At 39.6% G+C, this 11461-nt stretch overlaps 1 protein-coding gene across 1 annotated transcript; it reads right to left on the bottom strand.

Annotated features, from left to right (window-relative positions):
* Positions 1-6115: 6115 nt before the first annotated feature.
* LOC308691881 (sterol 26-hydroxylase, mitochondrial-like) lies at positions 6116-11214 on the bottom strand. Its single transcript, XM_081367447.1, has 9 exons — positions 10920-11214; positions 10403-10593; positions 10006-10205; positions 8863-9060; positions 8605-8768; positions 8342-8508; positions 8149-8230; positions 7850-8050; positions 6116-7754 (listed from the first exon to the last, which is right to left on the bottom strand). Exons 1-9 carry the CDS (start codon positions 11157-11159, stop codon positions 7620-7622), a joined length of 1578 nt encoding a protein of 525 aa, XP_081223573.1. The 5' UTR covers positions 11160-11214; the 3' UTR covers positions 6116-7619.
* Positions 11215-11461: the final 247 nt, after the last annotated feature.

An 11461-nucleotide genomic window follows, 5' to 3' on the forward strand; every position in this document is an offset into this window, starting at 1 on the left:
TGCAGGTCAAAAAATATCTGCACTAACTAAAATGTGTGAATGACACCATAACAGATCTGGCTGTAATGAGATGAGCAATGAGCATTGCACATGCAGCGGACTGAAGGCTGAACTGAGAAAGCAGCTTCAGGTGTCACAACACACTGAAACAACAGCAACAATTCAGACTTGGTCAATGAAACCAGTTTCATGTGACATCTGGAATTAAAATTGCTAACAAGTAAAAGAATTCTACACGTCTGAATTTAATGTTTTGAAATATTAGAATTATCTGTTTGTGGTTCGCTCTCCTCTGTTTTATGTCTCAGGTTTACTTCTGCAAATTCCTCGAAGGACGGACGCCAGGATGGGGCGGACCCCACCTGGATCAAGGCCAGGACAGCCGAATTGTTAGAACATAACCTGAGACTCGGGAGATGGGTGAAAAGACATTATAAAAGGCCTTTCCACACGTCACACTATCACATTACTGCATAAATATGGCCTCCCAGTTTAGAACTGGATCGAAATTTGCAACACAATTGTTATAGATTACATTACACCCATCTCCTAGACATAAAAACTGAACACACACCTCCATCACTATACCCTCACAGCATCATCACCTGGGATAGATAGAGTCTATCCAGGCTGAACACTGCACATCAGACGAAGATGTGTCATCTTCACACTAACAGATCCAGATAGCTTCACACACACAGGGTGGAGCTGATCTCATGATCATGGTCTAACAGAGACACAGAAAATAGCGTACGCTATTCACAACAAACTGCCAACTATTGTAACACACATGAACAACTGAATGGCTACAGTCACAAATCAAGACAAATTCTAAGGCAGACCTGCCATTAAATTTCAAACTCTATGATTGTTGGTGGGAGTTGGAAGATCAGAGGGCCCCTGATTTCTCAACTTACCACTAATAACAGAAACATAATTAAAATGGATAAATACCAATTCAATCAAGTACAAAAATTTACAATTCAACTCTGTCATCATCTGTGACTTAGCCAGATCAATACACACACTCTCAAACACACTCTCTCACAGACACACACACACACACACCAACACACACACACAAAAACACTCTCACAGACAAAAACACACTCTGACATTCTAAAAAAATATTCACACACAAACACACAAAACCATTGATTGGTTTACACCAACCTCTTGCTGCATTTCTGAAACCTATTTTGATTTCTGCATATTTTTCCTTTGAGTAATTCAGAAAAACATTTCTGAAACTTATTTTGATTTTAATTTCTGAAACTTATTTTGATTTCTGCTTATTCCTTTGAGTAATTCAGAAAAACATTTCTGAAACTTGTTTTGATTTTAATTTCTGAAACTTATTTTGATTTCTGCTTATTCCTTTGAGTAATTCAGAAAAACATTTCTGAAACTTGTTTTGATTTTAATTTTCTGAAACTTATTTTGATTTCTGCATATTTGTATATTGTCCAATTTACTTGCAACAATGTTTTTGGACATCAATTCAATTGAATCTTTGTGTTTGGTTACACCAAAATTTAGCTGACACTCATTAACCCAGCACTGGTTGTTTTGTTAGAATGACATTTATCTCATTAACCCAGCACTGGTTGTTTTGTTAGAATGTTATTTATCTAAATGTTTCTAAGAACTGGGTAAGAGCTTGTAAGATCTTCCTTTGTCCTTCCTTGACCCTCTATAGGAGTATTATTGGCATGGTAATTAAAAATCAGGTAATTAATGAGACCAAATGTACCACTCACATTTGCTGACATGAACATGGTATTTTACATTGTACATGACATGATTTTGCTTCATTGCATTATGCGTTCCTGTGCATTTCCTTACGACTGTAAGTTCATATATGTGCTCAATCGTGAAGCGGACATTTAAGATGCTTTTCAGGTGTCAAAGGAGAACCCCTTCATCCACTGAGGTCTGCCCAGACCACCGTACCGCTGGAGGTGACAGGGTGGGTCAAGAAGGGTCAGATCATCATCGTGAAGAAGGTGCCAGGGAAGCGGAAGTTTCTCCATGAAGGAATGACACGTCAACTGAACAAGTCACAAAAGGTCCAGGTTGACTCTATGAACTTTGCTCATGTCACAGGATTACAGGAAGAGAACCTGAACTCATTCGTCCACCTGCTGGACTAAAGCGAAACACTGGTGAGAACAGGTGTTCTGCTGGTGAACACAGCCCACTGAGCTTCTACAGATGCCAACATTGCAAAGACAATTTTTGGGCTACATCTTCAAAGATAATAACAAACGTCTTACTGTGACCCCGTAAGTGTTCATCGGAATGTGACCCACGGGATCAAGGAGGGAAATCTGTAAGACTGAAAATACTGGTTGGGGTCTGAGACAAAGGGCCCTGCAAGCTAATTAACATTCGACCTCCCCCGTACAGGGAGTGAGGTTCACTTCCCCTCAGAAACAACAAAGAACACACTCAAGAACATGGTTTGATGCGAATGTTGATCAATAACTTATGTTTTTAGTGTCATTTGAAAGGTCTCAAAGTGAGTGGTACAGATATCTCATATCCAGATAGATAAAATAAAGGGAAATAAGGTTTATAGAAGTTTAGAGAAAACTGGTCCAGATAATGTCACCCCCCTTTTGCTGAATAAGAAGCCATTTTGAGGGTGGTCTTCCCCATCCCCCATGTCACCTGGTCAAGGGAATAAAGGAAGGTGAGCTCTGGCTCTGGGGTCTCTTCTTCTGGGCTGGTCACGAAACGGAATAGGTGGTAGCTCTCTCTCTCTCTCTCTCTCTCTCTCTCTCTCTCTCTCTCTCTCTCTCTTTCTTTCTTTCTTTCTCTTTCTCTCTCCCTATCTCAGGTACAAGCTGGGTAAGATTATTTGGTGTAACCAATGTATAACCATGTTTTAGATATTCGAATTGATTGTGGAATTGATCTCTAATATCTGAAATATTAAATTGTTACATGTGATTATTCTAACTGATTTTGACATTGTTCATTTAATGGTTAAAAGGAATAGTCATTCGCTCACTATTAGTGAGGCACAGATATTATCAAAACCTTTCATTTATGGAGTCAGATGAAATTACGAGAGAATACATGACTAAATGTATTGTAAATTTAACCAACCAAATACTTTGCATGAGTGAGGACAGAACACGTGATTCCTTCCCTGTGTTATTGGAAAACCTCCATTGGGCCAATTTCACGGGCCTTACAGTGTGCAGTCTAGTTCAAGTCCCCTTTAGTGTGCAGTCTAGTTCAAGTCTCCTTTAGTGTGCAGTCTAGCTCAAGACTCCTTTAGTGGACATTCTAGTTCAAGACTACTTTAGTGTGCAGTCTAGTTCAAGTCCCCTTTAGTGTGCAGTCTAGTTCAAGTCTCCTTTAGTGTGCAGTCTAGCTCAAGACTCCTTTAGTGGACAGTCTAGTAGTTCAAGACTCATTTAGTGGACAGTCTAGTTCAAGACACCTTTAGTGTGCAGTCTAGTTCAAGTCCCCTTTAGTGTGCAGTCTAGTTCAAATCTCCTTTAGTGTGCAGTCTAGTTCAAGACTCCTTTAGTGGACAGTCTAGTAGTTCAAGACTCCTTTAGTGGACAGTCTAGTTCGAGACTCCTTTAGTGGACAGTCTAGTTCGAGACTCCTTTAGTGTGCAGTCTAGTTCAAGACTCCTTTAGTGTGCAGTCTAGTTCAAATCTCCTTTAGTGTGCAGTCTAGTTCAAGACTCCTTTAGTGAACAGTCTAGTTCAAGACTCCTTTAGTGGACAGTCTAGTAGTTCAAGACTCCTTTAGTGGACAGTCTAGTTCGAGACTCCTTTAGTGTGCAGTCTAGTTCAAGACTCCTTTAGTGTGCAGTCTAGTTCAAGACTCCTTTAGTGTGCAGTCTAGTTCGAGACTCCTTTAGTGTGCAGTCTAGTTCGAGACTCCTTTAGTGGACAGTCTAGTTTAAGACTCCTTTAGTGGACAGTCTAGTTCAAGACTCCTTTAGTGTGCAGTCTAGTTCAAGACTCGTTTTGTACAGGGCCCTGACTGAGTCTTTTTCCACCTGAAACATAATTCCACCACAAACATGATCATTACAAGTTTTCTGGAGGCTCATCAAAATCACAAAAAGTTCCTTGACTTCCTACAAACACAGGACTGACTGTAATTTATGTCAAGGATTTTAAATCCTTACACATTTCTTCTGAAGCCCATTGAGGTAGAGGCCTCAGTTTCTGGGGCAGGTTGTGAAAAATCCTACAGTAAAAGAGATGTGTAAGGGCCATTCCCTTTTTTATGCCACACATTCAAATGTTTGCCACAATAAAAAGCCAAGTGCATTCACATCAGCAACTGTCTGAGAACACACAGACACAGTGTCTTCATCATTTCCTCCACCCTAATAAATAAAAATAGGCCAATGTAAAGCATAACTGTTGAAAAGCAGGTTATGTTTGGTAATTCTGTCTGCTGCATACTGACCTCTGTGTTGGAGACTGTGTGTATGTGTGCTGGCTTCAACAGGGACACTGTATTTCCCTCTACTGCAGAACATACAGTCAGCCATATTTACAACTTAAAAAAAGTAGTAATGTATTGCACACGTACCCAGTGTTACTTGCTTAGAGGAGCCAGCACCAGGGTCAGATTGTACATCACCTGTAATCCCATCCATAATCGGCCGTCCCTTATTGCCTACTCAGAGCCAACTACTCTGCCAGTGTATTCTGGTTTTCTGAATTTAATTCTTTATTTCTGTTCTCTGCAAACAAGTGTTTGTGATAAAATGTTCACAAAAGTAATAAAAGGTTGTGGTAAATACTCACCACTTTGAATTATATTTTTATATTTTGTTTTTATCTGCGGCCAAGAACAGTTGGAGTTGGGGTTGCATCTAAAAATCAATGAATATTAATTTTTCTCAGTACTGGTACATGCACATTTTTATATATTATAAAAATAGGCTATAGGCTATATTACACGTATAGGCTACACATACATACATACATAATTTTACATAAATATAGAACGTATTTGTTTAACTTACACATTAACAATAAGCAATCTTTCTCCAACAGTCTTCTCTTGCTTTGACCGCAGAAACCGTATTGTTTCGAGCTTGAAATACATATTTAAATTCATCGTAATTATGAATGATTATCTCTTACTCCTCCGCGGAAAAAGTCGCGACCCGCGATTGGTTGTTCAGTGTCGACGTCACTCTTTTATGTGCACGCGCGCGTGGAGTAATCATAGCTTGAGGATCAAAGCCTGAGTTGACAGAGAAAGTTGATGAGCTGCATCATGGTACCAATAAAGCCTGATTGCATCGGTTTGGTTTTGTCAACTCAAAACTTATCCTGTAACCCCGAGTTTGTTCAACTACCTTCATGGTACAGGCCCCATGTCATCTGTTGTTGTATAACTTACTATTCCATGTAATTCCAAGACTTTCGTTCAAAATCTTCGGAAAACAAATGAAGATATTTGAATGAAATCTGAGTGATTTCTGTCCCTGCATTGAAAGTCTTGAATATGGTGTCCGTGCCAGAGTAATTGGTGTCCATGCCGGAGACGGTGGTGTCCGTGCCGGTGTCTGTGTTGGAGACTTTGGTGTCCGTTCCGGTGATGGTGGTGTCCTTTCCGGATACGTTGTTGTCCGTTCTGGAGACAGTGGTGTCCTTTCCGGATACGTTGTTGTCCGTTCTGGAGATGTTGGTGTCCATGCCGGAGACGGTGGTGTCCTTTCCGGAGACGGTGGTGTCCTTTCCGGAGACGGTGGTGTCCAGGCCGGAGACGGTGGTGTCCTTTCCGGAGACGGTGGTGTCCAGGCCGGAGACGGTGGTGTGCGTGCCGGAGATGGCGGTGTCCGTGTACTTGTCCGTGCCAGAAACGGTGGTATCCGTGCCGGAGAACAGTGCTGTCCTTTCCAGAGATGGAGGTGTCCGTGCCGGAGACTTTGGTATCTTGGTATCTAACCCTAACCTCAGTATATATATATATATATATATATATATAAAACATAATATCAGTTGCTGTTATTTTTATTTCCCCTCAGCTGCGTTCCAATATATATTGCAATGATATATAGTATACATATTCATAGATCCCCTTCCACTAATACTGAGCAATAATAAAACACAGATATTTTGGAATCATTAAAAAGTTTAATTTATTTATTAATTCAAGTTCACAAAAATACATATCAGCATAATGAAATACAACGCACAACAACAATTTAATGGCAAGAGCTATAAAATATATATTTTTCACAGTGTGATACAGGGTCCATATTGCACATTCCTAAGCACAACGGAATCATATTCAAATGAAGATAAAGAAGTTCACACTGAAAGGGTTAGTTCACCCAAAAAGGAAAATTCTGTCAGTAATTACTCACCCTCGTGTTGTTCCAACCCCATAAGACTTTCGTTCATCTTCGGAACACAAATTAAGATATTTTTGATTAAATCTGAGAGCTGGCTCACTACTTCATAGGCTGCAAGGTAATTGATATCTGCCAGCCCAGAAAAGTTAGTAAAGATATCGTTAAAAAAATAGTCCAAGAGACTACAGTGGCTCAAGCGACGAGAATACTTTTTGTGCGCAAGTAGGCTCACTATTGGCCAGCATCACACACCAGCGTCGGCCAATAGTGAGCCTACGTTCTGACGTACAACCCAGAAGCGCTGCGCTGTTACACTCAGGGGGCCAATGTTTCAGAAAACACTGAAGCTTCCCCGGCCGCCGCCATTGAATAGCGGACCATCACCTGCTGTTAGCATTCCATTGACTCCCATTCATTTTGGCGTCACTTCGACAGCGAATAACTTTACATCGGAGCCGTTTAAAGACTCCATTTGTCCATTATTTATTTCTAAAAAAACGTGAAAATGTATAAAAGGCTCCATTACCTTTTTTCTTACGTTATGGCCCCGTAGAAGCAGTTTTTGTAAAAATAGGCTAACGATTCCGTCGTAACCACGCGACTCTCTGTCGCACAGTAGAGAGATTACCGTATAGACAGGAGGAGAAGCTCGCGGGCAATCGGGGGGACGTGGAGGCAAAATGACAAAATAATTCATCAAAATACTTAGCAAAAGTTTCTCCTGCTCCTAGCTCATGGACAGCTCCTACTCACACTCTCCGTCTCTGCAAGTTTCGGAAGGGAATGATTCAGATTTCTCTTGGCACAGCTACTAGAAGACAGACAGGTTGTTCACATCACATCTAAGTCGTCAAGCTCAGTTTGAGTCTGCGTAGTACGGTCAGCCATCAGGTAGTGAGTGCTTCTAAATTGACTTCACTTTTCTCCATTGAATCCAATGGGGTTGCTGTGTCCATTTCTTTTACTGTCTATGGTTACACTATGTGAACTCACTCAGAGGCCCAAACAGAAGAAAATGAATAGTTGAATAAAGTCATTATTTTTGTTAGTTTTAAGTATTCTCGTCGTTTGATAAACTTAAGGTTGAGCCTGTTGTCACTTGGACTATTTTAACAATGTCTTTACTAACCTTTCTGGGATGGCAGATATCAGTTACCTAGCAGCCTATTTTTGGGTGAACAAACCCTTTACCATGATTCACTTCAGCTGATAATTTTCATATGTACACATGCAGCTTATGTCTTGCTGAAACAGTGGTCTTCTTTAGCTATGCTTCAGAATGTATCTTCGGTCTCTCCACAAAGTGGAAGTTAACCTTTCTGTCTGGCACAAGCACTCCACGACTGTGTGACTGAACCTCACCTACAGTTGGGTCCGGTCTGATTTCAAACAACTTGATTAGCTGGAATGAAAAGATTCGATCAAAAAGCACAATATATAACATGTAACATAACTGTCTGGCACAAAATAAAAAATAAATCTCTCTGTTTCTCTTACCCTTGCTAAAACCAGATGCATCTCCAATTCAGCAATGCGACGGCCAACACAGCCTCTGACTCCAAAGCCAAATGGGATTGACCCAAATGGGTTGGGTCTTGTTCTGCCATCTCGGAGCCAGCGGTCAGGTTTGAACTTCAGTGGTTCTGGGAAGACTTTCTCATCACGGCTGATTGCATAGTGGAACAGAGAGAATGTTGTCTGTTAAAAAAACACACACAAAAAAACATTGATTTAGTGATGCCAGTTTTTAAACTGATAATACTTCTTTTCTTCTTAACAACATTAGGACAATATACCTTTTTTGGGAAAAAGTGTCCACCAATGACAATATCTTTTTCTGCAATAAGACGAGAATTTATGGGCACCACAGGATACATTCTGCACAGGAGATTACACGTGCAAAGAGATTATAATACGCAATTATATATGCAGAATTTGCTGTATTTTGCTTCTCAAAGATATACCATGTTACACAACATAATCCTCCACCTCAGTGTTTCCTTGATGACAGCTTTGAGGTAAGGCATGCTGTTCACTTCCTGTGCTGTTGGGACTCTGTCGCCCTTTAAGACTCTGGTTACATCCTGATACAGAGCCTCTTGAGCTTCTGGATCTCTTGAGAGGAGATACAGTGCCCACAACATGGTGTTGGAGGTCTAGACCATGAACATAAACAAAGCCTTATGTTCTATCATTTTAAAACTCTTATATATTTTGTTTGAATAGTCAAAGATAGAGTATTTTTTTCTTACTGTGTCCACTCCAGCCAACAGAAGCTCAGAAATGCTTCCATAAACATCTTTACTGCTCATTTTAACATTGGACAGCAGATAGGTGAGATACTCCCCAGCAACCTCCTGATTTGCATCCACGCGCCTCTGAATGGCCTCCATCTTCATGTCAATCATCTTTCCGGCTGTGCATAATCCAAGTATAATACATCATCTCTCTGCACAACATGTCTGTATCTCTTGTTTATCTGAAGAAGATGTGTGAACTAACAAGCTTACAGAATTTGAATATTCCATCCCAGCTATTGATGTACCACTGCCAAAAGGGCAAATAATTGCGAGTCCAGTTGGGCAGCATCACCACAGGCATGCTGTAGGTGAACATTTGTGCAATAGAATTAATGAAATCCTGTGTCTCTGCAGGAATCTCTTTCTCCAGGCAACCAATGCGCGTCTCAAACAGAATGGATGAGATTCCTGTATGAGAAAAGCAACAGGCAGAATATTCACAATTATTGTGGGCAAATGGAAAACATTATGCTATTAATTGGCATGCATGATAAATTGATAGCACATTAATTGCAATGATAATATAAGGACTATAATTTGATTTGTAAAATGGATGACTTTAAAACTGTTGTGAAACATCTGCTGACTGTGCAGCACTCAAAGCAGATCGTTATATCAGGGATCTTATAGCAGAAGGATGTCACTTAATTAACTTTCTCAATAAAATAAATAACTTGATAGTGAAGAAATATCTTAATACATTAAACTATTTTGAAATCTATATTTTATTAAGACTTTAAAAATCTCGTTGGACCCAAATTATAGTGCAACTTAAATTGTTTAATTTGACAAATAAACATTACAGGTTATTTAGCATTTTACTATATTTGCACACAAAAAAATATTTAGTGGAGAGTAATATCTACAAACGTTGTATTTTTCAAGCAATTATGCTGCATTTTTTTTTAAATAATTATTTAATTTCACCCTTTGATGTTTAATGTTGCATAATTAGGTCTTGCACGAGTGTCAGGTTGGTTCCCGATTACCCTTAATTGTGACAAGCCAGTTGTGTCTTCTATTGTCTGATTTTAAATTAAGGTTCCATTTGTTAACATTAGTTTATTACATTAGTTAACATGAACTAACAAAAAGCAACAATTTTACAGCATTTATTAATCTTAGTTAATTTCAAAATGTATTATTAAAATCAAAAGTTGTATATAACACTGTGACTAGATATGAACAAATGTATTTTTGTTAACATTAACAAAGGTTAGTATGTGCTGTAAAAAGACATTGCTCATATAGTTCATGTTAACTTATGTATTACCTAAATGTTTACATGATGAGACCTTACTGTAAAGTGTTACCGATTTTATCTAATTTCAAGTGCTTATGGAGGGGAAATACCTTCAAGGGAAAACCGGTAAAGCTCACTGGACATGTTAGAGACAAGATCACCAGTGGGGCTCATTTCCCGCAGATAGTAAATCCGTTTGATGAAGTCTGTGACCACCGCATTGACCACATCTCCATACTGAACCGAGTCCTTTGGATGCAGCATGCGTTTGTTCAGCACTGTCCGCAGTTTGTACCATTTCTCTCCTTCTCTGTTGAAGAACATATTCTCTTTTCAGAACAGCAACAAAAAACATCATAACCTGATAAGTTTACATAACATCACACAGCTACATTAGCCAAATGCACTTTGACCTCATAAAATCTCCTGACATGACTAGTCTTACATAATGTATAAGTTGCAAAACAAATGTTACAGATAAACAACCATTATGCCAAATGTTTTTACTCTGAGAAAGGGCCGTAGCCGAGGCCTCTCAGGTCACGGTATTCTGTCCACGAAGTCATGTGTCCTCTGCAAGGAAACTTCTCATCTTTTCTAAGGAGTTCCTCCAGTAAGTCCACACTGTTTATTGCAATGGATTGGAGGTTTCCAACATTCACTTTGTACAAGGGACCATAAAGCTCTTTATCATGTAACTGGAGAGATGGAAAAACAAGAGGTGAAGAACAAATAAGATGTGCAAGTTAAGAATAAATATGGTTAATTTTGAGCTAAATTGCATTGCACCTCCAAACTGGATCAGAGCAACAAATAAACAACAAGCTCACTGAATTTTAAAGTGTTTAATTAGAAATGTTTAAACAGAAAAATGTAATAAGACAGTTGTTAGCTTTCTATTCAATGTCTTTGAATGCAAAACAGTGAGAGTCTGAGCACATAAGGGGAGGCAGAAATCATTTTAAACAGTCCTGCAGTTACAGTCACATGATAAATAAACTACGGCTGTGTTTTCTTTCTTTACCTGCATCTCATGCACGCGATTCAGGTACCCTTTAAAGATCAGTCTGTACAACATCCTAAATATGTTGATTTCTGGGAGGTCAGCCACAGTCTTGAGCTTCCCGTGGCTGTCCTGGACAGTGACAGAAGCTGCAGCATTACCCACTGCCCCTCTCCTGATGTCCGTGGTCGTTGTTGTGGGCCTCAGAAAACCAAATCCAATCCTTCTTTCTGCAGAGCTCAATGCAAAACGAACAGCCATTATGGAAGCAGGGAGAAGAGTGAGGGAAACACCGTCTACACGGTCTCCTCTACACCGACCCTCTTTCACACGGGAGGGAGAGGGAGGTGGGGCAAAAGCCTCTCTGGTTAACCCTTCGATATCTATGGAAGCTTGTTTCCGCCACAAAAAAAGAAAGAAGAAAAAAAAAAGAAAGGCCTAATTGCGACTTTTTGTCTCACAATTGCGAGTTTACATCTCGCAATACTATGAAGGTAAAACAGTAGCAAAACTCGAGAGCATGTAAATGTGAATTTGAGAACTTGTACAATAAATATTCGTAC

The sequence above is a fragment of the Scardinius erythrophthalmus genome (assembly GCF_964197995.2).
Source record: "Scardinius erythrophthalmus genome assembly, chromosome: 6".
NCBI lineage: Eukaryota > Metazoa > Chordata > Actinopteri > Cypriniformes > Leuciscidae > Scardinius > Scardinius erythrophthalmus.